The sequence below is a fragment of the Motacilla alba genome, chromosome 5 (genome assembly GCF_015832195.1).
Source record: "Motacilla alba alba isolate MOTALB_02 chromosome 5, Motacilla_alba_V1.0_pri, whole genome shotgun sequence".
In the NCBI taxonomy this organism is placed as follows: Eukaryota; Metazoa; Chordata; class Aves; order Passeriformes; family Motacillidae; genus Motacilla; species Motacilla alba.
This window is the reverse complement of record NC_052020.1, coordinates 58,847,919-58,875,800: the sequence shown is the minus strand read 5'-3', so window position 1 is coordinate 58,875,800 and position 27,882 is coordinate 58,847,919. Positions and strand designations below refer to the sequence as shown.

The following is a 27,882-nucleotide window of genomic DNA, read 5'->3' as shown; positions in this document are numbered from 1 at the left end:
TACATTTTTTAACTGAGCTTAGAAAACATTTCAAAATTTGAGTTTGCTTCAAATACATTTATTAGACACAGTGCTCTGTCTCCAGAGCAGGGTAAACCCAACTGACTGCCTCAGGGCTGGTAGGTAGAAGTCTGTTTACTTTAATTACAACTGCAAAGAAGACCCTACCACCTTAAACAAAGAAACAGCCATTTTATTTAAAGAGACAAACATTACAGACACAGATGTTAGAAACATCACAAGTTCTGAGCAGTTTCTGGATCCTGCTGAGGCAGGGATTGGGAAAGCACCTTTGCACAGTCTGGAATGGTTTGGCTTTGCACACCTGACCTTCCTAACTCAGCTTCTGGTCTGGTTTTCTATCCCTGCCCATTTCAGGCTCTGCCAATGCTACAGGTGTTGAAGATGCAGCTGAACCTGTTGCTGGTGTTCAGCTTTCTCCCCCTCACACTCATTTCCTGGAGTGTCTTACTCTCAAGGCAGTAGGGATGGTAGGGAAACCATTATTTTGCCTCTCTAAAACCACAGGGCAGATTTTGGACGTAGTTTACCCTCCCCAGAAGGATTAATCTGCATTTAGCACCCGGTGTCACTGGTACCAGGGCACACAGGACACAGCTCTGCTCAGGGTGGGCTGCCAGGGAACAGGCCCATGAGCAGGAACTTGTCAAAGACTGTGGGAGGGGATTCAACATTCCTCTCAAAAATTGATAATAAACCACTTTCTAACAGACTATTTGGAGCCAGGCACTCTTTTTGCCAGTGCTCTTCAAGCATGGCAGCCAACTCCTCAACACAGAGGAATTTCTTCCATGAATTCTTTCAGAACACAGACACTGAGAAGGCACCACTTCATCTAGCTCTGCTTGAAGGCAAAAGCTGACAATTTGTTGTTTGTGGATGGATCTAAAGGCTTGGATTTTTTGGATACATTCGTGTCCTCGGATTTCTGCTCCTGGCTCTTCTTCACTTCATCCTCCTCAGCTGGGGGACGCTTCCTCTTTTTGTCTTCTGCTGAGTCACTGACTCTTCCTCCTCTTGCTTTCTCAGTCCACACCTTTGAAGGAGAACAGAAAACCACAAATTAGGTCACAAAACTCACCACTTTGTTTTATACACATTATCACTCTGATTTTAAGGTACTGAAACAATTCCTGTGAAGAATTAATAGGGAATAAGTAAGGAACTATTTCCTCACTTTCCTTTCTTCTAGCAACATTCTCCTTCAAAACTGGAATTCTTTTGAAAGTGGGTATGAAATTGAAGCTCTTATTTGTCTTTCTGAAGAAATGAGAAACCCAAAAGATTCAACAAGTTAAGTGAGAACAAATTTAATCCCCAGTGAATTAAGCCTGGTTATGTGACTTTGAACTCATTCCTTTTGTTATTTGTTCATTGATTACATTCCTCTCGCAAGCCTCACTTTGGAAAAGCTGCTTTTTGATATTGCTTATAATTCAGTTTATATTTTCATAAATTAAATGTCACAGATCATGGCACAATTCAAAATAGAAATCCATAGAGATGGGTAAGAGTGGAATTTCCAGAAAAAAATCCTAACAGAAAATAACCCAGGCATTCACTGGAGAGTAAAAAAATTATCAAACCCACAGAACCAGAGAATGTTTTCTTACCATCCTTTCCTCTGATGTCAGCATTCTAAATCGACTCATTCCTTCTTTTATTACTTCTGCTTCATTCAGATCAGGATTATCTGTCAAAATGTTTGCTCTGTTCTCTTCTAGCCACATCTGGAAACCTGTCTTTGGTCTAAAGCAAGCACACAAAAACTGTCTGGTTAAGAAGATTAGAGGAAAACCACATCCTCCCAAAGCAACATTTCTGAGCAGCACCTAACTGGGTATTTTTGCCCTCAGAAGATCTCTCAGGGCAGCAGCCTCCTCTCTCCCACTGCAGGATGCTCTGAGAACATGCTGACAAGGCAAGACTAAGTCAAGCATTTTTATGAAAACTGTGATATATATATATGGAGATTAACATTCCAGTTTTGGAATGACAGACCATAATGGTTCTCTTCCTTTCTGACAGGGTCCCATCAAGCTAAAAATAGAGCACATTCATTAGCTCAGCTCATCCTTCTCACAGCTCTCCTTGCCACTTGTTGTAGAACATCATCTGTAAAGGTCAACTGGAAGAATGCCAGTCCAAATGAGTAATAATCACCTTCATCTTCCTCAGCTAAATGAAGCCTAAATGAAACATGATTGTAATCATGCAGGTTTCATGAGGATTGGGACTGTTAGGAAATACATCTCCTTCCCAGGAACAAGACAGATTAGAGCCTTAGCTAGGAAGAGATGAGCTCCTCAGGTGACTGAAGATTTTGTTGACCTTCTCTTTAAAAAAAAAAACAAAAACAAAACAAAACACCAAAATAAAGCTTTTACTCTTTCACATAAGACTCTTAGCTTTGAGACTTTGAGATTTTCTAGAGCAGTTGAAACTTCCACTATTTCCTGTGCTTGGAATTGTCACAGCACCATGGTTTCATTTATCAAAGGTCATTACAAGCAGCACCAAGGCAAAAATTGTTGCTTAGAGCCCCAGCATTATATTTTGAACTGCTCATTTATTATTCCCTCTCACATTTCTCAAGTGGGTGCACAAATGTGACAACAACTTGTGAGCTAAACTTTAATCTTCATGTTATATTTCTTTGGCCAGTCCAACATCTTCAGAAATAAAACGGATTTTGGACTTGCATTTCTATCAAAATTGGAATAGGGCACTGAGATGCAAGTGTCTCTCACCTTCTGTTTTCAGTGTTTTCCTGCGCAGTGACCTTGGCTTCCTGGGATTCATTTCCTGCTTTTTCTTCTCTTTCTTCCACTGTTTTTTCACCAGGATTAGTTGCAGGTGTGCGAGGCTGGAAGAAGGAGGCTGCTGAAGTCTACAGAAATGGAGAATAAGAAAGAAAAAAGTAAAATCACCTCATTCTCAGACACGTACCATGTAACCTAACAAAGCCCAAACCTTTCCTAAAGACATAATAATCCCTTGCACTAATAGAATATCTAGTCCATCCAATTTCAGCCCAGCAGATGTTTACAGTATTTAAAATAAAAGCACAAGGCTCAGTACAGAAACTAATTTCTACAATTGATTTTTTTTTCCTGCTGTTTTATGTGCTGTCACAGTCTTTGCACTATGCTTAAATTGATTCTGCCATCTAAGCTGCTTTGCTCACAGGGTTTCATACTTGATAAAAGCTGGTAAAATCCCATTTTTTGTTCTTTCCTCACTGAAATGATTCAAGAAAGACTACAAACATTACCTGCTTGGTCTTGGGTTTGGGAGTCAGAGGCTTTATAACGGGAGGGTTCTGCTTGTCTGCAGCTCGACTGCCAGACAAAGATGTTTTCTTTGAGTATTTGGTCATACTGTCTAAAACATTTCCTGAGGGGACCACTGGGTCCTTTTTGCTGGATGACACCTAGCAAAACAAAGAAACAGATGTTTTATTTATTTTCTGTCATGTTCCCCTCCAAGGTACCTGTTATATTGCAAACTCCAGACAGAATCTGTTGTGATTTTCAGAGCACCACAATCGAAGCTGCAAAATTCTTACCTTAAATGGATTCACTCGTCCTCTGCTGCTGGATGCAACCAGAGCTGCTTCAGAAGAGAGAAAAAAGAATGTAAAAATGTGTGCACTCACACATATATCCAAATCTTTGAGGCAATGTGCACATTTTAGATGAGTAGAAAGACACTTTAATAACCCTGTGAAGGTTATGCTGTACGTGTTCAGCTATTCTTAGTTATCAGAAATGCCACACAGGACCAACAGCTTAAAATACAAACCCAGAGGAAGACCCAGTACTTCCTCCACTCCCAAATCCGTTTCCACTCCTATTATTCTTGCTCAAGGGTTGGCAGGTTGCTGGAGGTCACATTCTGCCCCTGCCTGCCCACACTCACAGCTCTACCTCAGGATTTCTCACTCTGCTTTGCAAGTAATAAATGTGAGTAGTGAAACAAATCCATTGATGACTGTCCTCATTTCTCCCTCGTCCCAAAGAAAGCCTTCATGGCACAGCCAGGCAGGCACTGGTTCAGCATGTGGCACCGCTGGGGCAATCAGAACAGGGTTATGAACACCATCAGGCAGTGAAGACAGGAATAGGGAACCTCTTAAAAACAATCTGTGTGACCAGGCCAGGTTGGACAGGGCTTGGAGCAGCCTGGGATAGTGGAAGGTGTCCCTGTTCATGGCAGGAGGGGTGGAATGAGATGAGCTTTAAGGTCCCTTCCAATCGAAGCCATCCCATGATTCTGTGAATTTACCATTTCACAGCACTGTTATGCACTAAATTTAAGTAGTAATAGGAGAACAAAGGATAAAATACAGGAGCAGACTTGTGAAGAATGACAAAGGTGTCATCCTTTTATCCTGGAGTGAATGATTTACTCACCAGGCTTTGGAGTAGTCACCTCTGCTGAAGTGACACCTTTGGAGAAACAATTTGGCTCTTCTGAAAAAGAAAAGGAGAACACATATAAATACAATAAAATACTGTAGCATAAATTCTTTTTAAAAAAATCAAACCAAACTGACAAGTAAGGAAGGATGGGGCTTGAGCAACCTGGTCTAGAGGAAGGTGTCCCTGCCCTTGGCAGCAGGGCTGCAACTGGATGATCTTTAAGGTCCCTTCCAACCCATTCTGTGATTCCTTGATTACAGTAAAATTATCAGAGAGTACAAACACTTTTACAAAACCATCTGTCACCTCTACCTAGATTTAGAGTTGTAAGTTTATTTCTTAAACCTCAAGCTTATTCCTTAAAGTGTGCTCAAACTACTCATCTATCAATCTACCTCCTGCAAGACTGGAGCTGAAATCAAAGTAACTGATTAGAAGGTGAGCCAGTCCTTTAGGAATAAAATCAGGCAACAGGGAAAAGTCCCCCAGGGCCCCTCTAATGGATACTGAGCACAAAGCACACACAGCTGTGACACAGCAGATGACACAGAGTGAACTTGTTTCTCTGCAGTGACTGCAGGCACAGGCTGGAATATGGAGCCACTTAATTCCTTATTAAGTCTGCAAAAGCTATCTGAATGACTCCTAGTCTATCCAGAAATTATATTTTTCTTACTCTCTTCATGCACTTCTGGGGTTTCTTCTGCTTCCTCACAGGCATCAGTTTCTTCATCATCTTCCACTTCTTGGTCCTGCTGAACATTCCTGCCTGGCAGCTGACCCCTCTTGGTGGCAGAGCTGCTGGAACAGAAGGAAGGAATTCAGCAGAAAGGAAATGGTCACCAAGTCAGAAGGAAAACTGAAACAACAGATAGCAAGCTCACTTCCCTAATTTTGGCAATAAGAACAATAACATTTGGCATTTATGTGCATTATACCTTGATTAAACTGTGATGATTAAAGATTCGTTAACCACTCTATAACGTTATTGCCAAAACACTTTGCAACAAATATAAATGCAAATATTAAAGATCTTCTTTAATCTCCATGTAAACACATATACCTCCAGTATCATCAGATTACTTTTCTGCATCCATGAATACGCACAGTATATTCATATATACTGTATGTATGTATTTTTATATAAATACACATGTATATATGTGTGTGTATATGTATGCATATATACTAATAATATATATGTGTGTATATATATATATATGACATGGATATATAATCTCATACTGAAGGCATCAAGTTTGCACATTTAATCTGATTATTCTCTCAATTCCCAATATAGTAGGATGTACAATTCTTGCATTTTCCTCCTAAGATTTGCCAATTACCAAAATCTGTAAAATATACATAAACAAAAGGCCCATTTCTTTCAGCCAAAACAATCAGTATTAGATTACTCTGGCACCAAGAACAACACAGTGTTTGTGATGGATTTTAACCCTCAGTGTGGTTGCAGTTGCAGACATGGGATTAAAGCTTCCACACAGGATCCAGAAGAACAAGCCAGAATATTTAGAAATTAGTTTTGACTGTGCAGTTTAACACAGCAGAATAAGGGAAAGGCTACAGATAAGTTCAGGGACTTATCACTTCCTTTTGTTTAAATTAGTCCCAAGCTTCATACATAAAATTGCTATAGGGAGACATTGCTTTCAACAATATGACATAAATGAATATAAATTATTATTATTATTATTATTATTATTATTATTATTATTATTATTATTATTATTATTATTATTATTATTATTATTATTATTATAAATTTAAATGGGTAAAAAGCAACCCCATAACAATTTTTAAAAACCCTACCAAAACACAAACACACACCTTTTGCCCCATCATGTTATACAAAGCAGATGTGGGTAGGAGAGGAAAGATTGATAGAACAAAGAGAAAAAGAATGCAAAGCCAACCTGGAACATGTTCCATAGCTTTGAAGAGCTGGGATTAGTTAGGAGGGAATAAGACCAAATAACATAAACTGAGATGGGATATTGAAAAAAAGGGATGGATAGAGAAAGACAGGATTTTAAGACAAGTGTGGAATGATTCAAGATTGAGAGACAAAGAGGAAAAAAAAATGTGGGAGTCAACCAAAGGTAGGGAAATGTAGGAAGAGAAAATTCCAGTCAGAGCAACTTAGCCTTGAGCCTGCTTTGGCTCTGAGGCTGCTGGACACGGGCACACAGGAAGTGAGGAGGGGAGATACTTCCCTCTGTGCTGGTATCCTGGGACTAATGAGTCCTCACGAGACACCAGCAAGGATGTGTCATTTCACAAGTATCATTTCCAAGCAGAGCAACTCCAGCTGTCACTCCACCCACAAACAGCCTGCAAACTGTGGGCTACAGCAGTGCATCAAAACCTTACCAGAGCAGCAAAAACCATCCCAGTTTTTCAGCCACGGAAATTCGCATTACCCGGCGCTCGAGTGCTTTCGGAAATCCTCTTCCTCCTCCTCATCCTCCTGTGCTGCTGCCAGCTCTGAGGCTTTTTCCACAGCCACCTCACTGAGGAGCTGGGCCAGGTTCAGCCTGCGGGAGCGGGAGGCGTATTTGATGGCCAAATTCAGCACGCTGTGGGTCATGAGGTCAGCGAGCTCCACACAGCGGGACTCGCGCTCCAGCTTGCAGGAAAGCTGCGAGAGAAGGAGCTTGGGGAGTCACACATCTCAATTCCACAGCTCCCCCAAGACTCCAGGAGTAGGATATCATGGTCTTGGTGGAGTGAATGAATAAAGATGAGACCCCAACAATTATGAGCTACGGCTCAAATAAAAATTTTGTTATTTCCTTCTTTCCCCCACCCTTCACACTGCAGCCCACCTTCTACCTGAGTCTGACCTAGCTGGATTGCCAATCACTAGCCAGACTACTAATAAGAGGAATTACATCAACATTTACCTCAGACGCCATCTACAAATAAATTATAGAATCATAAAATGGTTTGGGTTGAAAGAGACCTTAAAGCTCATCTCATTCCAACCCCCTGCCATGAGCAGGGATACCTTCTACTATCCCAGGTTGCTCCAAGCCCTGTCCATCCTGGCCCTCAGCACCTTCAGTCTCAGGGATAAATCTTGGGGATTCTTTCTATTATGTATTTGTACTTACAGCAAACAGCTTCATTAGAAGTTCCTGCTGTTCTTTCACTGCCTGATTTTTAGCATTTTCATCAAATTCGTATCCATTCTTGGACAAGTAATCCATGTGGCTGTGAAATAACACAGAACGCCAGTACTGCTCCTGAAAAAAAGGGAGAAGGATGAGTGTTGGAATTCAGAGGGGAAAAACAGTTCATAACATAATGCCTAAAAATTTACAATGTATTTGACCCACTTATTCTTGAACACTCCTTTCCTCTGATAATGAGCGTGAGGGCCAGACAATTCTCCTTCAAGTCAATGCTTACCAAGGAAAAGATGGATAACAACCACACTTACACAAACTGATCCAAACAGTTGACATATATTTTGAATTCCATTTATCTTACAGGCTTGCAGCAGGATGAAACCTTCATGTTCACCAATATACTATCAGGATAGACAATTCTAGAGCAAGTTATTTTATCTGCTGTCCCACAGCAAACTGGAAGTGTTCCAGGATAACTCAGTAAACTTAGGAGTTTACCTGAGAGACACATAAACAGAAACTATAATGCAAGTGTGGCTATTAGACCAGGCTAGCCTTGTTCAAAATGATTATAAACTTATTCAAAACCAGTATGTTTTCATCAGATGTATTAGAATAACTTTTCTTTACCTACACATATTCCCTCAAGCCAAATCAACAGTTCCTGGCATTCTCATCCCATTATTTTGGGTAGAGGGAGGAATGGCAAACTATCAGATAAAGAACAAAACACTTAACCAAATGAAGGAGAATTCATAAAAAATGACAGTGTGTTTACTACTGAAACTTTTTATCTACACTTCCATCAAAGAGAATAAACTTCAAATAGCATTCAAATGTTCAAAGGCTGAGGTGAGAATTTTAAGTTCATTTCTCTTTTGTGCATTACAGCTGAGCATCACAAGTTTGAAATATTTAAACCAATAAAAACTGAAGAATAAAGATATTTTTCTAGAAGTGGTCCACAGGCACATCTTGCTCCAACCAGCCTCTAAATAAGCCAAGCCAGAACATCTGTGTTTTCAGTGATTATGAATTTGGATACTTAGTACATTTTTCAGAAATTTTGTTATTATTAAAATAGTAAAACCCAGACATAATCAAGGCCATTTTGACTGGGATCCCCAAATCTGATATCACAACCCACTAAAGAAACAAGAGTGAGAAAGGCTTCAGTGGTCAGAAACAGAACATGTGTAAATACAACTTTGTATCAGCTCTGCCAGTTTTGTTTTGTGTTCTTCTAGGAACAGTTGCGAACCAAACCAGAGAAGCTCCACAGAACACTGAACCCAAAAAACCCCCCTTGGCCACGTGTTTTACTCAGGGTTTGCACTGCTCCTCTTTCCCAGCAGAGGGGATTAATAGGGGTCTTGTATCATCCCCCACTCCGGGTCCACAGTCCCAGCTGTGGACTCCACACCATTCCATACCTCCATCTGTCCCTTCTCTGTTTCAACTTGGCAATAAGGAAGTTTAAAAGGCAGGATTGCTACAGCAGGTCGTGGCAGGGTGGGAGGGAAGCGTGCTCCTTTGCAAGGGATACACCTGTGCACAGAAACAAAACACACCCACACTCACCAGATGTTCCACATCCAAACCAGGTCTCCTAAGCAGCAAGATACTTGAGGAGGATTTCTCCTTTGGAAAATAGCAATTAAATGACTGGCTTAACTACAGCAATGTGTAAGATTGCATGAAAAAGGGTTATCTCTACATGGCAGGCAAGAAAAGAGTTCAAAACCAGCAAGGCACACACTACTCTTGTTCACACTTTAAACAGCAAATGTGGCACATAACACACTCTGATCTTGATCTCACAGAATGTTTGATTGAACAGCTGTTACAAAGAGTAAATACAATATATTAAAATCAGAAGCCACTGAACAACTGAAGGCACAGACTTATTGCTTCATTATATTTAAAGGAGTAATTTCTGATAACAATCACTTAAGCAAACCATTGACTGGGGAAGAGCTGTGCTTCCTGCAGCACCAATGCAGCATCGACAAAAACATCTGGGTTTCTAAGCTGCTGCTCCAGAGACTTGAGAAAAAGAAGAACAGGAAGCGTCAGTGTTCTGGCTATCTCTTAATTAAGGCATGTGGTGTTTCTACAACAACCCTGCCCCCTCCTTATCTTCATTATGCTTCTGGCTTTGAGTAAAATGTTCTTAACAATTCAGAGAGCAGCACCCTCTTTCTTGGAGTAGAAGGAAAAACTCAGGGTGAGAGACTCACAGTTGGCCATCTTATCAATGTGATGTGACCTGCACATTTTGGGTGAATTTTCTGGAGGCCAACATAATGATTTGGAGGGAGAAACAGGCAGGGAAGTGGCATTTTAACAGAGGTATCAAATCGTTTCCCTTATTCCAAAAAAACACTGAGTATTATGAAGAATGACACATAAGTTTAAATAAAATTCAGTCTCCCACCAAACTCTACAATTGCCTGTAATTAGTAAAGTAAGAGAGTCTAAATATCAGTAAAATATGTGAGCTGATGGATTCTGCCCTGGTAGGAAAAGGACACAGACCACAGAATAAAAACTGCTACAAATAAAGCTTAGCAACAAAATGTCCAGCATGCATGTCACAAAGAGAAACAGTTATTTAGACACACCAGTATAACATTTCATAAAGAAATGGTTAGATTTCAGCTAAATATTTGAACAATTTTACATCCAAAATGTTTTTTCAAGGCCAAAGTTTAAATATTAATGTAATAACAGACAGCTCTGATTTATCTACGTCTGATGATGTAGATGAGTTATAGGATTGGATTCTTTTTAAAGTCTAAAAACGGGAAAATATTTGGGGGGGAGAAAAGATACCAAGAACCCCAAAAACTTGTGAAAAAAGAAACAACCAAAGCCATCAAAAGCAGAAGTCAATTTCTAACAGCCACCCTAACTTCAGCAAGTTTCTCTAGCAAAATACAGTTTTGTGAATGTGTCAATAAAGTGCATACACACCTCTGAGCCAATTAATCAGTCACAAATTAGAAAACTCTAATGAGTTACTCAAAGCCAGTTTAATAAAGAATCCTCCACGCAGAATTCTATTTGGGGAGTTACCATTTGTTGTGAATGTTTACCAGGCACCTGCTTCAGCACCAGCTGAAGTTTGCAGTTTTGTAAAGAGGGAGATTGAAAAGGGATTCTCTGGGATTGAAAACCAAGACAAACAAAGCATGAATTATCTGACCTGAGCTGCTGGGGATTTTCATGGATGCCAACGACCCAATAATGATCGTATTTCCCTTTGCAATGCTCTCTGGTGTTGCACACTGGAATCCAAGTGTTGCCAAGCCCTCGGTTCAGCATCCGCACGGCTCCCTCGGAATCCACGTAACAGGGGGTACCTGTTTGTTCAAAATGAGAGCATTTCCTCTCACAGGCAGCAAATTCCAGCCCAGCAAGGTGGGAGTGCTGGGTACAGCTGGGAAATGATGGTTTACGTATTTCAGATAGATATCATCCTCTCTCCCAAACCCAGCAGAAATCAGTTTGGAAAAGGCAGTTTCCTTGGAGAGATGCGCCACCTCCTGTCAGCCAGCACCACTGCTGGTCAACTGACGGGTTCAAAATTAAAACATTTTATGGAGAAATCGAATTTATACTGCTTGGGCAGATTCCCAAAGGAAATCAGCTATTATACAATTACTTTTTATGTTTATTATGAAAGGTCCTCCCAAGCTACCAGCTTTAGGGGGTTGGGGTGCTCTTATGGTGTATTAACAGAGTTTATTCCTTTTGGCTGAGCAGGAAAAGCAATCAGGAGAACAAGTTCTGATAACATTTGAATGGGAAAATATTAAAGATTTCTGACAAATATATTGAAAGAATAGAAAAATAGAATTTTGCTGTTGAGGAGATTGGAAGAAAAAGCCCAATTCCTAAGATCTACATTACTGAAAGGGCATTAATTAGCCAAAATTCTCCATAAAATAGCAGGATGGTTTGGGTTGGAAGGGACATTAAAAACCATCTTGTTCCACTCCCTGCCATGGGCAGAGAAACCTTCCACCATCCCAGGCTGCTCCAAGCCCTGTCCAACCTGGTCTGGAACACTTCCAGGGATCCAGGGGCAGCCACAGCTTCTCTGGGCACCCTGTGCCAGGGCCTGACACCCTCACAGGGAACAATTCCTTCCCAAAATCCCATCTAACCCTGCCCTCTGGCAGTTTGAAGTGATTTCCCCTTGTCCTCAGTCCCTCTCCAGCTTTCCTGTAATTCCCCCAGGGATTTCTCATCACCTCTCATGCAGGTGTTCCATACCTTCTGCAGAGAATCCAACCCACACCAAATAGGATTTCCTTGTCAGAGAAAGAGGGTCTCCATGCAAAATTTGTCTTTTCTTCATTCCTAGCTCCATCAGCTGTACCCCAAGGCACTGGTCCCCATCAAACCCAGTACCTAGGAAGAAGTTGTTCAATGATTATGTTAGAAAACAGAAGAATTGGCTAAATAAGTTTTGAATAAAAAAATAATTCTAATGCAGTGTTACCTATAGATACCACTGTCAGACACAACTATTTGATATTTTGGACACATGAGATGTGCATAACAACAAATTCCTTAATTTCCTGCAGTAATTCCTTCTGGCACATCTGAACCCCAAATTTAATTTATTAATTTCAGTGTTGCAAAATTCTCCCCTTCCCCACAGTTTAATCTCATCACCCCAGTATGAAACACAGGCTCTGCTGTCTGAAGTCACAGGTCTGTGGGTAGTGATGGATGTGCTTGTAAAAGCATCACCCAGAAGAGGAAAAGGACAAACACAATGAAGAAAAGAAGAAGAAAACACTCTCTGATGATTACAAACAAATGAACCAGTGTGTGAAGCCAGTAAGAGGTGAAGATTGAAAACAATCCCAGCTCAAAAAAAGGCAAAAGGGAGAAAACTACCTCTGTGATAAACAACCATCAGCTGCTCTCCATGTCCTGCCATGGACACCACCGGGCCTAGGAGACTGAAGATTTCCTTCTGGACTCCTCCAACTGTGAACACACGGACCAGGAGGTCACTGGTGGCACAGGCAGCCCAGCCCTGACCTAGACAGATGGCCTCAATCTCTTCATCCTTTGGCATATCCACAGTCCACTCCTTGTTGGCATCCCAGGAGCCAAAATGGATGCAGTGGAGCTTGCTAAGGCAGAGACAAAGAACCAACAAACATCTCAACATGAAGTAAATACAATATCTGAAAATACACCAGTATAATAAATTTTTATCAGAGATCTCTGATGGAACTACAGGTGGCACTGCAAATTTCAAGTGGTCATTTGCAAAGGTGTTGCTGTTATTATTCAAAAACTGAAGAGCCAGCTTGACCTCCAGCAGTGTGGATTGAAAGTCTCTAGAGCTTGAAGCAGAGAGAGTTGAAAGGTCTGAGAGGAGATTTTCTAGATGGAAGTAGGTAAATGTCCTCCTTGGCACCCGGGATGTCAGCCCTCATTAGAAGACAGTCATGTTATGCTATTTTTCAAAGGGAAAAAATGTCAGAAACTCCAGTTCTTAATAACTGAAAACTGCCTATGACCAATCCACAGACATTTGTGCCTTTTGAGAGGTTACCCATTTCCACTGAGGAAAACACTGACACTTTCCAAATCAGACAACCAATATATAACAAATAATAATTCTAAAGGGTGCTTTTCAACTAACCACAAGGCTGTATGTGTGAAAATAAGAAGAAAGCTCTTTCTTCAAGATATTTCCACAGAAACCATCAATAAAATACTGTTGAAATTGTTCTTAAATACAAGAACAGAGCTTAGCTGGCCCAGCTGCTTAAATCTTTCTATGGTTTTCATAAACTTGTGTTCCTCAAACTTGAAATTCTTATGGGTATCTCCAAACATCTCCTTAGCAACAGTGTGAAAAGAAATAGCTGAATCCTTATGATTGATCTTTGATCTGAGCAGACTGAAAAATTGTTGTTGATGTTTACAATTTCCTTTGAGCCTGCAGTGTGTGAAGTTTCCAGTATACACACATTTGAAAAAGGAATTAAGAAGAAATTCTTAAGAAACAAATTACATTTTTCAATACTCTTGAAGTCTTCAAGTAGGTGGAAGCTAAAATCCTCCTGGAGAGTGGTGCCATTGTCTCAGGTTTAGTTGGGTGTGCATTCAATCCCCATCTGTCAGAGGTGGGGCAGTTATCATCTGTTCATTGGGCAGTCTTTTCTTTATCTCTTCTACAACCAATCCTCCCTCCAGGAGATCTCTGCTGTCCCTGGCCACTGAGTGTCCCTGCATGGCTGATCAAATTCCATCATCCCATGGGAGATGCTCTGCCCAGGGGAGGAGCCAAGCATTCCTACCTGGATACAATCTGAGCCTGGAACAGCACAGCAGCCTCTGCCCCCTGCATTCCCAGAGGAGCAGCTTTCTCCTGCCCTGCATTCCCAGAGGAGCAGCTTTCTCCTGCCCTGCATTCCCAGAGGAATTCCAGGCCCATCTCCAGCAGCCCTGGAGCTGCAGAGGAAAACTCCAGCCTTGTGCAGGATCCCTGCTCCAGCAGAAGCACAGCTGGCCCTGCAGAAGGGCTGAGCCAGCATGGAATGGCACTGTGCCACCACCCTGACACACAGGGGGTCAGCTCCCGCTCTGACTCTCTCAGTGTATTTTTGGTTTGTGGTTTTTTTTTTTGTTGTTTGTACTATTGCATTTGTATTTTTAGTTTTCCTAGTAAAGAACTGTTATTCCTATTCCCTTATCTTCGCCTGAAAGCCTTTTGATTTCAAAATTATAACAATTCAGAGGGAGGGGGTTTGCATTTTCCATTTCAGGGAAGGCTCCTGCCTTCCTTAGCAGACACCTGGCTTTTCAAACCAAGACACCCATAAATAAAAAGCATAAACAAAAGCCAAAAAGCTCAAAATTGACAGAAGCCAATAACAAAAGCCGAAAAATCTGAAACAAGTTAAAAGCACCTCTCTATTATGGGTTTTGAGGAGCAAAGTCATGACTTACCTTGCAAGCTCCTCTGTACTCTCACAGGCCAGCAGGATGGCTTCAGTGGAGAGGTCAGCCATGGTGTGGCCCAGGGAGTTGGGGAGGTGGGTGGCATGATGCACAGAGGTGTCGTGGAACTCGACGTCGATGGCGTTGTCCTGCTCGTCGTTGTAGCAGCGAATGATTCCAACCGAATTCCACACCTGGGAGAAGGAGCCACACACACCCAAAGAAACCCATCAAATCAAACGCCCTAAATCCATCGGATATACTGCCCTAAACCAGCCTGGTGTAATTATTTTATCTTCAACCAGAGTGGGTGGCAGGCTGGAGAAAGATTGGAGACCTGTGTAATCAGGACTTGGGGTTCCTAAGACAGCTGAATTAGGCAGAAAGTAGTTTCACTCTCACTGCTCAGCCATCTTTCTTCCTACCAAATTAAGTGTAAAGAACTTGCAGACAGAAAGAAATAGCGAATGATTAACATACAAGTCTTAACAGCACAAAATCATCCACAGTTCTGACTTAAAAGGAATTTTAAAATGGATGTGCTAGAATTGAGTAGGACAGGTACTAACTGCATAGTTTGATTTTGTCTTAAAGCAAAGTATTTATTTCTAAAGCAACTGAAATGTAAACCAAAACATTATGGAGCCTTTGCATGGAAACAAAGCTACTTTCCATTATTTAGCTTCACACTGTAAAGCATTTAAAAATATTGGACTAGATTAAAACACAACACAAAATGGACAATACTAAATAAAATAAATAATATTTTAAATCTAAATAACCAGCATCTAAATCTAAATAACCACACAGATTTACCATGAATCGATGCATCAGATGCACAGGAGTGGAGCCAGACTGGAAGGGCTTTTGCCTGGGGGTTGGCATTGGCCCATCATAGAAAGGCTGTTGTGTAGATGATGGTGGCAAAGCTGAAAAGCCACCAGTCTGGTCATCACCATCATCCTCCTTCTCAAGAAGACCAGAACTAGCTTTTATCAACCCAATATCTAGAAGTAAATAAAAAAAAAAATCTCACACACAATATTATGACAGAATATAGGTTAAAAAAAATTAAAACAGTCAAGATTTCTCTGGAAAAACAAAGCAGAATATATCTGAGTAGAAGATGCTAAAAAGACCATCCCAGTAAAAGAGCTCTGGAAAATCAGTTCATTGTGTACCTAGTGAGTTATCATCATCATCATCAATTACTGCCCGTCTCACATGGCCTGGGGGTTGCATAAGGTCATCAGCATCATCCTCATTATCTCCAGTTTTTGGGGAAGAGGGTGGCTCAATCGCATCCCCATTTAAATAGTCATCATCATCTCCATCAAACAGATCGTTGTAGTCTTTGGCCACTGCACTGGCAACCTACAACCAGATCAGCATCAGCACAGAACTTCCTCTGGACATGCAACTCAAAAAATAGATTAACACGCAAGAGGGAACTTGTAAAGCACAAAACAGAGTGTTCCACATAACCTAAACAATGAAATTCATTCAAGAAAGTCATTGGTACTGAGCACCTTGTCATTTGGCTTCTCCACATCACCAATATTTTCCAACAGCCCCAGATTTCCTTCATTGTCTGTGTAAGCAATTTGTTTATATTTAGGGTGCCATGCCAGTCCACAAATTGAGTATTTTTTCTCATGCTTCATCCTAAAAAGAATATGAAAATAATGGATTTTAGTAAGCTCCTCAGGGCAGAACCTTCCCCTCCAAGATTTATTGCAAAAAGTGGTACTTTTTATTAGTACAAGAAAGTCATATTACACATAATAAGATCATTAATAGGCCACCTTCAGAGTAAACAGCTGCTACAAAAATAGAGCAAGTCTTCCTTTTCTATGAAGAAAATAATTTAATGTTTAAAAATCAATTAGAATAATATTCTTAAAACAACAGCTTCCTGATACACATTTAGAAGACAAAGGAACTCCTCAGCACTCATTTATTCCAGAACCATCCAGTCATAGAAAGAATATTATTTGTTCCTCTTGAATAAACTGATAAATTAATACTCTTACCTTTTCCACCCTTTATCCTTACAAAAATCATCCCATTAATTATTTACATAATCTGTCAATAATTCTTAACATAGAGACTGCAGTTACAATCTTACACAGAATAGTCAAGTAATTCTCTTCTTCTTTACCTCATTTAATAATACCTTTGATTTTAATTAGGGGGATATTTAGGGTTCTTTAAGAGCTTTAATTAACCAAATTGCATTTGTCAGTCTGTCCTTTTTGGCCTACAGGTGAGGATGGCTGACTGGCTGACCTGCGTTTCCCTCTCTCTCTAGAAAACAAGTCACTGGGGTCTGGGATGAGAGGAAAATTTGTTTCCATCAAAGCTGTCCTTTAATCAATCATCAGTTTCAAAAAGAATAACAGATACACACGGAAAGAAAGATTCTGGGATTTGAACAAAATCCACATTCAAGACCCTTCCCTAAGGTGCCTGACAGGTTAAACCAGAAAACTCTGTAAATCTCAGAGTTTTTCAAGAGGCAGAGTTCTGCATTTGCACAAAAAGGTTTTACAGAAAAGACCATAAAATTCTATTTTGAGAAAAAGAGGTGAATTTGGGGATTTATGGAGCAACACTGAATACCTCTCTATGCACTGCTGGGTTTCCACATTCCACACCACTAAATTCCCATCCACACTTCCAGCTGCCAGGAACTGCCCACAAGGAGACCAGACCACAACATTCAAGGGCTAAAACCAAAAAATAAAAACAAATAATAATAAAAATAAATAAAACAAATAGAAAGGGGAAAAAAGGGAAACAAATAATAAGGGAAAAAATAAAACTAAGAATAATAATAATAATAATAAAGAGTGACCTAGAGCTTATTCTGGAGCTTAAAACTGCCAGATATTCTGGAACAAAAATATTAATAATCATCTTTAGCAGACTATATTCAGCCTCCTGCATATGGGATGGGGTTATGCAGCTCTTTTTCTTGAAAAACTATTATAAAAATGGTTGCTTTAAAAAAACACTCTTTAAGATAGCACAACTATTTGTGTTTCAGAATATGCATTTTCTGTCATTAAACAGTGCCATAAGGCCAAACAAAACCCAATTCTAGACATGCAGAAAGAAGCAGAGAGTATTTTGCAAACTCAGCACTAAACATTGCTTTATTTATTTTGAACTTCATACAGTCCCATAAATTAAAATCCAAGGCTGTGTGTTCTGCATCTTAAAAACACTAGAAGGTGATTCTCTTCAACCCAAAATATTCCCAAGTACATAGTGAGGCCTAAAGAAAGAAGGTGGCAGAGTCAGGTCTACTAAATTTCAGCTCAATAAAATAGAAAGCGAGCAACTGACAACTCTGCTCCATACAGAAATAACACTCCTGACATTTTCCCTAAGAAGCTCTGTATTTAGAGCAGTTTGTGAAAACAGATGTTCTTCAGCTGCAGTGGGTGAGTCACCAGGAGGCTTCAGAGACCTGGTGGGTTACTATAAATGAAGGAGGGGAATCAGAGCCACATGGAGGTGTTTGCCACCACTCAGCATCTCTGCCCTGTTTTCCAACAGGAAGCAAGAGGATGAGAAATTAAACAGAAAACGTGAACAATCATTAGCAAGAGAAGAGGGCCAGGCAAGGGAGAGGTACTGTGCAGAAGACAATTTCTTGTAGAGTAACATTTAAATTACAGAGTATTTAACAAGCCCCTGGTTTCTGCACCTACCTGTGTGATGGAGGCATCTGACAGATCAAATTGACTATCCCAGGTCTCTCTTCTGAACAGCTCAACAACTTTATCTACAGGAACTGCCAGCAGCTGCTCAAAGGAAAAATATTACACCATTTAGAACAAGTTACCTGTCAAACAGAACACTCAAGCAGCACATTTCCCTCATTCAGAAGCCTCACAGATGTGACTGCCTCGGGATTTAACAGCTCTCTAACATCCCAAGCATGCCAACTGAGAGAGCAAGCTGAAGTAATTTAAATTACAAGGTTCTTTAATGCTTTCCACGGGCACCAGAGCAAAACATGCCTGTTTTTACTGTAATCTTCATTTCCTTCTGGCAGAAAACTGCACCATAAGGTTAGAAGTTCTTATTTATCAAAACATGACATACACACACACGTAGTTTTCAATGCCCTGAGCACAAGGCTTAGGTGATTCTCTACCCTCCCTCCCCAAACTCCTTTTGATCAGGTTACAATTTCTCAATAAATCTGATTTGAATAGCTGGTTCCTAAAACAGCTCATTTCATTTTCCATAAAACTACATTGATGTTACTGGTTATTTCTTTAGGATTTCTCTTTGTTAGGATTCTAACCATTTGCTTTATAAGAGAAGCAAGACAACTGCTGACATTTCAAATACATGTGTGTGTGAAGAATTAGCTTTAAAATGGAAAGTATTTGGTTTTATGCAATATGGATATTGAAACAATTTGTACTGAGGGTGACATTCACTCTTCCATGCAAAATTGATACATACCACTGTCACGGCAGCCAGGGATTTTGAAGAATCATGGAATCTTTTCCACTTAGGTTGGAAAAGCCCTCTAAGGTCATCAAGTCCAACCAATAACCTGACAGTGTCATCTTCACCACTGACCCATGTCCCCAAGTGCCACATCCACACAGCTTTCAAATCCCTCCAGGGATGGGCACTCCACCACTGCCCTGGGCAGCTGTGCCAGGTCTGACAACCCTTTTGGTGAGGAAATTTTCCCTAAACTCAACCTAAACCTCCCCTGATGCAAACTGAGGCCATTTCCTCTTGTCCTGATGTTTGTGGCCTGGGAGAAGACACCAACCCCACCTGGCTGCAACTCTGATCTTCAGGTGAAAAGAAAGGGAGGAACTTACTGAGGAAATATTCACTGATTAGAGCAAAATTTACTCAAAGCAGAGAAGGACAGGGCTCCTTTGATGCTCTGTTGTGAACAATTTGATTGCTTCCCTCGTGTACAATGTTCCTTCCTATTCAGCACACCAAGACTGTTTAATGCTGGTTAGGGCTGACAGCTGGACTCCTGCCAAACTCAGTCTAGAGCTTAAACAAGGAGCCATTTCCAGCTTTTTATGTTTCCTAAAAGGGAACTTCACCCCAAATATTTTCCTTACTCCCAGGAGGTGCAATTTGGGCTCGCCCAGATTGAATTCTACCATTGAACTCAGAGGCAAAAGAAGGATTAAGATGTGATAAAAGAAAGTCACTTACCTTGCCAGAGCCAGGTTGCCAGGCAAGCCTGCAGATTGATTTAGCATTTATCACATCATTACATTTCTGTAGCAGCAGCCAGCTTGTCGTGCATGTCTGAAAACAAAATTTAAAAAAAAAATAAGCTTTTTAGCTCAGCAAAAATCTGCTGTTTAGGACAAATTCTTAAAGGAAACGGGTGGGGGAAAAAAACCAAAAGGAAGAAATATATCTGAACTGAAATAATCTCTTTCATGAAAATACAGTAGTACATACTGCCTTAAAAATAATTTGTCAACGTGGCCCTGAAACTATTTTAATGACAATAAAACTACTTGTAACAGAAATAAGATCACAGAACATGTATTTTTAACCAAGTACAGAACAAATGAGCCCATCTATTCTTAGGCTATAGAGAAATGTGGCCAAAAAGCATTTGTCAAACCCAGATCAACTGCAGCAAGGTGACACACCACAGCCTGAATATGGTCCCAGCTGTATAAAGAATGAATGGCTGTAATCTCAAATCACAGCACAGATTCATGCATCAAACTGCCCCAACCCTGGAACATTCTCAATATCATTTCCCCAGAAGGCAGCCACTGTCAGTCTGGAACATGAGATTTCACACAACTATGCCTGTGTCTTAAAAAAGTAGCAAGCCACAAGTGTGGGGGGATATTTTCAACTGCACTTACAGGAATAATTCCACAGGGATTCTTATTCCAGTCAGTGGCATTTAGCAAAACTAATGTCACATCCATATGAAGAACTGCCTTATTGAAGCCTTCACCTGAAATTCTCAAGTTCCTCAGAGTTCTAAGAGCTGAGGCTAAATGTGTTTACTACAGCTAATAAATTGTTTATTATAATCAAAATCCCTCAGTGCTGAAATTCTGAAATGAGGAATCTGATGTCAGTTGCTATCCTCATTTTGTCCCTGGCACTTACAGTGTTGGCCAATTAGGAGAGATGAACAGAAGGAATCAGGGATTTCACAGGCAGGAAGAACAAAACACAGCTACCCAGGCAACATTTCATAATCGGGTTTTGGAATTTCTCCCAGAAGCAGAGAGAAGTATTCTGTGAAGTGTAGCTAGATTTCATCCCCAAAAGGAAAATCCTATTCCAGGAGGGTTATTTCAGTCCAGCTCTTCTTGCTGTCTGTGAAATCCTGGATTGCTAAGGAAAGATTTCACGTGGAAAGGGCAGCCTTTACCTGATCTGCAATGCTCCAGACTCTGACAGAACCATCACAGCTCGCCGAGGCCTCGGTGAGAGAAGCGAGTAAACAAATGAATAATTAAAGACATGGAGAAATTAATGCTACAAAATTGAAAAATCCCTATAACCAATGCCACACACACAGGATACACACACAGTTTTAAGAAGAAAACCTCCCTGTTTAAACCACTTTAAGATTTAAAACTTTCCAATGCTGTCATCTTGGAGCTAAACTCAGCTCCAAGCTGAATTACAAACCCTCACACTTCAAGTGAGCTATTTATTTGCAAAACAGGCTCAAAATTAGTTTTACACGTCTTTAGTGAGGCACTTTTTCTCCTCTAAATTAGATTCCAGAAGAACACAGACAGTAACTGATTAGTAGAGCAAAGACTGAGTTCTCCTGGGAGGCAACAAGTTGTGACAGATCCATCACCAGCAAGGTCAGGTGAAATGAAATTGTCTCATCTGCCCAGTCACCGGTTGGTTTTTTTAGTAAAAAAAAAAAAAAAAAATTAATTTTTTTTCCCCTAAGGAAAATGAGATTCAAAGCAGAAAGAAAATAAGAAAAGTTCATTTTTACCAGGTAAACATCCTTGGGGTCAAAAGACAGGCTTAAAACAGGAGCATCGTGTCCTCGGAATGTTTTCTGCTTGCTGCTATCAGCCACCTCCACAACTTTGATCATAAAGTCACTGCAGATCACAATGACATAAAATTGTTAACACTGCTATTAACAACGACAAACTGTGTTGTTATGGCAATAAAAATTGGGCATTAAATATCTTTTGGGGAAGTTATAGCTCTCAACACTATGTGATGTAATGGAAAATGGGAATCTTGAGGCTTGTTACAACAGGAGTCAGGCCAGATTGGTTGTAGCAGAAAATTATTTTTGCCCATGTCAAAATTCATAAAATATGGGGGTTTTTTTTGAAGAAGATATTATGCACACACAGACCATATATCTCTTCAATATAATATTCTACGTGATCTAATAAAAATCTCTGCTCAGATACCAGAGAGCTGATGATTTAACAAGAACTATCTACTGAGTGGGACCAGTATTCATTAATGTAATTATTTGGCCAAGTGGCTAAAAAACATGGTGCAAATAAACTATTTTGTGTGACTTCTTAACAGGATTTTAAAAACTATTTAGTGTATCGGATAGAATAAGAAAATTTTAACAATTTCATTCCTTCTTCCAAAATTGCAGCCAATGCTGCAGTTTACTCAAAATAGCAATCCTAAATCCTAAGACAAAGAGCTCCTGTGATAAACTTCCAGTACCACTCCCTCTGAAACCTCATTGCAATACCCTCAGAAATTTCATTTTAGGATCTAATTCTATAGGGTTAACCATTACTTTTAACCTTTTTCATGCAGTGCATGAGAACTTTGGCAGCCAGTTGGATGTTAAATTTATATACAACTGAAGTTTGAAGATTTCATGTAAAAATGGAAAAATCTGGGACAAATAAAAGCAATTCTTCTCAGCTGCACTCCTACACTTCATGGCTTTCACCATTCTCCTTTAGTATGACACAAAGACCTCACTGAGGGGTGGCCTGACAGTCTTGTGAGCTCTTTTTCCTAAAAATGTGGGAGCCCCAGCCAGGCTGCAGGAGTTCTGGGGGGGTTATAAAAGTTTTAGAAACAGCAAAGAGTTTGCTGTCTGCCTAATCTCTCTAATCAAAGCTGGATCCTGGGGCAGAGCTGTTCTCTCAGAAACAAGCACTGGCAGAGGGCCCAAAGCCATGATCCCTGTCAGATTTGGAGATTACAGTGGTTACTGCCCAGCCTCCCAGTTTTGGTGGAGCTGCTGTCAGAGTTCACAGTCCAGCACGTTCATCCAAAATGCTTTTCTGGTTCAATTCACACTTAGAGGAGTCAGGAAGCAGATCTCTGCCATCTCCCCTGCGGAGCAAAATTCCAGAAGAGAGGCAAGCAGACAGTTTGAATTAGCTATGACTGCCCAAAGAGTTCACCAAATCAAATTAAGAATCACCTGAGCCTTAAATACAAAAAAAAAACCTCAAAAAACCCATTGCCTGCTGGCTATTTTGCCTCCTCTTTAAAGGACTAGAGTATATTCTGCAAAAGCACTCGTGCTGCCCTAAGAAAAGAACTAAATTACATTTTAAATTCCCCTCAGGCAAGTCTTGAAAGTGTCATCTGTTATCATTTGGCAGATCAGTGCTGCTTATGCCAGAGAATGACTCAAAGCTCTCACACAAATCAGAACCAATCTAACTTTTAGATGTGCACATTCATCCGCAGCCCCACGATCCTGAGCAGTTGGGACATCATCCTCAGCTCCCAGTGACAAAACCCTCACTGAGAGGAGGCATCCAGAAGGGTGAACACTTGTGCTTCACACTGAGAGCTGAAAACACTCGAGCCTCCTGAAGAAAAGAAATTATTTCACAACACCAGACTTCTACATAAAACTACTTGGTGGATCAAGTATCTCCCAGAGCATTGTTTCCTAAACTCCTCTTCATTCCTTTCTTCCCCTCCACTCCCCTGAAGGCATTTTCCAGCCCTCAGAGGTTTGTGGGTTCATGACCTCGTTGGTAACAACCAGCCTGTGAGGAAGTTTCCAGATTCTGAAGGGCAGCAGTGCTTTCCCTCTCACATTACCTGGACCCAGCAGCAACTTTGGTGCCATCGGGACTAAAGGTGACGTGGTTGACAGGCATGGTGAAACGAGTGAGGATCCCATCTGGAGCTCCCTCAGGAAATGTGTGGATCTGGACGGTGTTGTTGGAGACTGCTGTGATCAGCCTTCCATTCTGACAACAAAATCAGTCATAAAATCTGTCGGTTAAAACACATTTATGCCACAGAGACAAAAATCCCGCTCTGACGTCCCAAATATTTTGGCCGATTAACTTTATTCATTCCCAAAAGGTCTGACAGTAAGAGCAGTATGAGAAATACTCTTTACCTTCTTTATTTTTCTGCCCAAAAATACAGACAAGCAAAGTAACTCTAATAATTTATCACTTTGACCAAACTAACTTGCATGCTATTGAAATCTGCTGCAGCATCAGGAGAGGGCACCCTTGGACTGGAATTCTCAGTTAAATGCCATCAGGGAAAGATGAGAAGTTGATGAACAATAGCTCAGTTCTTTGCAGAAAACAGAAGGCAGATGCTTACTAAAAATTAATCCAGATTTTAAAAAGTGCAAAACAAAATAAAGTTATCCCATACTTGGAAAATAATACCTCTTTTAGTGACAATACTATTCCTCAGTTGTACACAGCAGTAAAAATTTAAAATAAATATAAAGAAATGCCTTATTTTCTTTTTTATTGTGTGTATTTTCTTGGGGGGAGGTAGCATTGCAGCTGGGGTTTTTGTTAAGGTGTATAAAATGATAGTAAAAATCCTAAAGGTAAAGGAAGAAGCAGCAGTCAGTAGTGAATAACTTAAAAAAATAAGAGACTAGATTTATTACCTAGCTTACATCTCAGAACAGTCCCTCATTGCATTTCAATCATGAAGGGCAACTTTTGAAAAAGGAATTCCTGACATTGAAGTCTCTCACTGCTTAAAAATAAAACATCCCTCAAAACTAGAAGCACCTTTTCCAATTTTTCCCAGGATTTTTCCTCATCTATTCTTTAACAGCTTTAGCAATTTCTGGCTCAGCCACTGATGTGCTAAGAGAACCCATTCAAGTCACCTCACTTGGTTTGTGGAACAATAATTAATGTGAGGGAAATCTACAGCAAAATACCCTAAAAATCCAAGATGAAAATAGATTTTACAGTTATTGAGGTATAGATACATGAGGTATGTTAAAAAGGACATAAGAAAGAGGATTCAATTAAGGCAGTAATTCTGAATAAGACTTCAAATTATAATTCTTATAATGCTATACAAATATGTTAATACTCATTTATTTCCTCTTTCATACTCCTCTACAAAATCACAAGTAGTTGAAAATCAATTTAAAAGTTTATCTTTATCACTGCCTGGGTAAATAAATGATATTTGTAGAACTGATGTAGGCTTCTGGAAGTCTTCTCTTCTAAAAGTGCCACAAAGACAATATTTTAAACCCACTATGATTGATGTAATATTTTTTTTAAAATGGACATGAAGGAAATAATGTGATAATTCTCAAGCTAAATACATGAACAGTAAAAATAATTCTGTAAAAATAATAGTAAAAATAATTATTAATAGTAAAAATAATTATTTTCTATTATATAAATCCTCTTCTCACTTCAGGGACACTGGGTCAGAGGCATCTTTAGGCCAAAAAACAATTTTGAGAGTGAAACATCAACCAATTATTAAAAAAAAGGTGTTACCAAACCATTACTCACTTCGTGAAAGCATGTTTTGATGAATACAGATTATAATTCCTTGGACTTTAACACAGGCCCACATTAAACAACCTCTTGGCTTTCTTCCTAATACTTGATGATCCCATCCTATGCTGGGAAAATTCTTGCAACTCACATGGTGAGAACACACTGAAACAGCCTAAAAAGTTCACTGCATAATTAGCTAAATCTGCTGGGTTTGTTTCTCAGAAAGGAGATCAAAGTCAGAAATTAATATAACTGAATGTGAAGGAAGAGGAGGGAAAAAAGCATTACACAGGTTTGGTGTAAGTTATAATTCCTCTGCAGCTGTGCATGGGGTAGAATGAACTGTCAGAGGTAATTCCTGCTCATTGTCACCCACAGAGGCAGCTTCCCTGAGCTGGCAGACCCACAATCTGGAGGAAGATCCACAACTGTGAGGAGCTGTGTTAAAATCCTACCTTTAGAGCACACGAGTAGGCCTTTTCTCCCACATTGATGGACTTCGGATCATCATCATCCAGGTTTTCCCAAATCCTAACATCTCCATCACTGCCACAAGTCACAATGCAGCTGTGGAAAGACACTGGATTTGTTAACATCCAGGAATCTGCATCCTTTTTGAAGCATTTGGTTGGAATGCCAAACTTTTGGCATTTTTGTTGGTTTCAAGGGATTTTTACCAGACCATCTCTTATGAACTGTCTTTGCAACAATAATGAACTTAAGAAAGGAATAAAATAATATGGACTTTAACCAAAACCAGTATATAAGGTGGATCCTCTGAGTTAGTTTTGAGAGGGCTTGGGTTTTTTTTAGTTTACTTTTTAGTCTATAAAAAGGTAATACTAAACATATAGTTTGTATTTATATATTCAAGAACTAGCACAGGGAAGAGATGAAAATACAGCAATCCCAATACTGCATTCCTTCAACTATATTTTTAATTTCTTAGTGCATACATAAACGTATTTACTCCCACACTACACTGATTTCTGCTAAAATCTATGAAGTCACTCTCATAAAATGTGCATATAGAGTTTATATATATATATAATACTTACTATATATATATATATATATATATATACACATGAGGATATATATATATATGCTTACATTTAAGTTATAAATCAATCACTTCTAAACTCAGAGCACCTAAATATGTCACAGAGCCACTTCTCAGCACAGGCAAAACCCAGTGGATTTCTTGGACCACGCCAGGCCATAAATCCATCCCAGTATCTCACACAGCAGTGGCTGATAGAGAAATTTACAGAATCATTCAGATTGAAAAAGCCCTCGAAGATCATCGAGTCCAACCACTCCCCCAGCACTGCTGAGGTCACCACTGATCTGTGTCCCCAAGTGCCACATCCACATGGCTTTTAAATCCCCCCAGGGATGGGGACTCCACCACTGCCCTGGGCAGCTGTGCCAATGGCTGACCACTCCTTTAGAGAGGAATTTTTTCCTAATTTCCTAATAAAGCATCAGACAGGGCCTCTCTTGGCCTCTGGAATGGGGCTGTTACCTGCCGGTGTCATCGAAGCAGACATCGGTGTGTCCCTCGGTGTGGCCATACCGCATTGGCTTCTGCTTTGATGACATCTTTGCTCCCACCTGTCTGCTCAGGAAGAGGAAAAAAAGAGGAGAAATAACATCAGTTAAAAGGAAACACTTTGGGAAGAGCATCAGGTGGGGGGACAAGGTGAGAGCTGCTGGGACACCCACCATTCAACCACCTGCGGGGATGGGGACATGGGCTGGGGACACCAAGAGGATGGGGACACAGGATGGGAGATGAGGACACTGTGGGGACAAGGACACGGGAATGGGGACATTGCTGGGAGGGGAGCAGGAGACACTGCAGGGATGGTGACATCACAGTGATGGGGGCACGGGATGGGAGATGGGGACACACTGATGAGGTCACGGGGACAGGAGATGGGGACACTGTAGGGATGGTGACATCGCAGTGATGGGGACACGGGGTTAGGGGGAGCCACAGGGATGGGGGCATAGGGAAAAAGACACGGGGATAGGAGACGGGGACACTGGATATTGCGAGGATGAGGGACACGCTGATGAGGTCACGGGGTAGGAGATGGGTCACTATAGGGAGGGTGACATTTCAGGGACGGGGATCTCGCGGGGACGGGAGATGGGAACACGGGGATAGGGAGCGTGAGGATGGGGACACCGTGGGGATGGGGACACTGTGGGGATGGGGACACGGGGCGCGAGGATGGGGACACCGGGGGGATGCGAGCCCGGGTCACCGAGGCCCGGAGGGGCCTGGCATGCCGGGGCCTCTCGCTCGGCCGCCCCGGGGCAGGGCAGGGCAGGCCGGACAAGCCGCCCGCCAGACCCCGGCAGGGAGCCCCGTTCCCCGCGGCTGCCCCCGCTCCGGAAAGGTCTCGGTGGGGCCACACCCGCCATCCCGCCATCCCTCCCTCTCCCTGCCGCCGCTCACCGCCGGCCCCGCGGCCCGTTCGAGCCTTCCCGCGCCCGCCGCCGCCGCTCCGCCCTCGGCGGGGCTGGGCCCGAGCCGTCAGCGCC

The 27,882-nt window shown here is 41.0% G+C and overlaps 1 protein-coding gene across 3 annotated transcripts; it reads right to left on the bottom strand.

Moving 5' to 3' along the window:
- Positions 1-52: 52 nt before the first annotated feature.
- Positions 53-27,834, bottom strand: WDHD1 (WD repeat and HMG-box DNA binding protein 1). Of its 3 annotated transcripts, none has more exons than XM_038139614.1 (26): positions 27,797-27,834; positions 26,855-26,947; positions 25,782-25,893; positions 23,639-23,790; positions 21,576-21,687; positions 20,988-21,038; positions 19,790-19,885; positions 18,295-18,387; positions 17,198-17,304; positions 16,105-16,240; positions 15,757-15,949; positions 15,392-15,582; positions 14,585-14,769; positions 12,512-12,753; positions 11,879-12,016; positions 10,806-10,962; positions 9,031-9,145; positions 7,580-7,711; positions 6,887-7,104; positions 5,122-5,246; positions 4,437-4,496; positions 3,590-3,636; positions 3,296-3,454; positions 2,772-2,911; positions 1,635-1,770; positions 53-1,057 (listed from the first exon to the last, which is right to left on the bottom strand). In XM_038139614.1, exons 2-26 carry the CDS (start codon positions 26,929-26,931, stop codon positions 857-859), a joined length of 3,375 nt encoding a protein of 1,124 aa, XP_037995542.1. In that variant the 5' UTR covers positions 26,932-26,947; positions 27,797-27,834; the 3' UTR covers positions 53-856. The 3 variants fall into 3 exon arrangements, with proteins under 3 accessions (XP_037995542.1, XP_037995543.1, XP_037995544.1); XM_038139615.1 differs by having other exon boundaries at positions 3,590-3,633; XM_038139616.1 differs by having other exon boundaries at positions 5,122-5,243.
- Positions 27,835-27,882: the final 48 nt, after the last annotated feature.

What these genes read in the sequence shown, in the direction of transcription:
- WDHD1 (XM_038139614.1), bottom strand. Translation starts at nt 26,931, where the DNA reads ATGTCATCAAAGCAGAAGCCAATGCGGTATGGCCACACCGAGGGACAC. An exon ending in CCCAGAAGTGCATGAAGAGA is followed by an intron (nt 4,497 to 5,121) that starts GTAAGAAAAATA and finishes TTTCTTTTTCAG; the next exon opens with AAGAGCCAAATTGTTTCTCC. An exon ending in GAAAACACTGAAAACAGAAG is followed by an intron (nt 1,771 to 2,771) that starts GTGAGAGACACT and finishes TGCTTGCTTTAG; the next exon opens with ACCAAAGACAGGTTTCCAGA.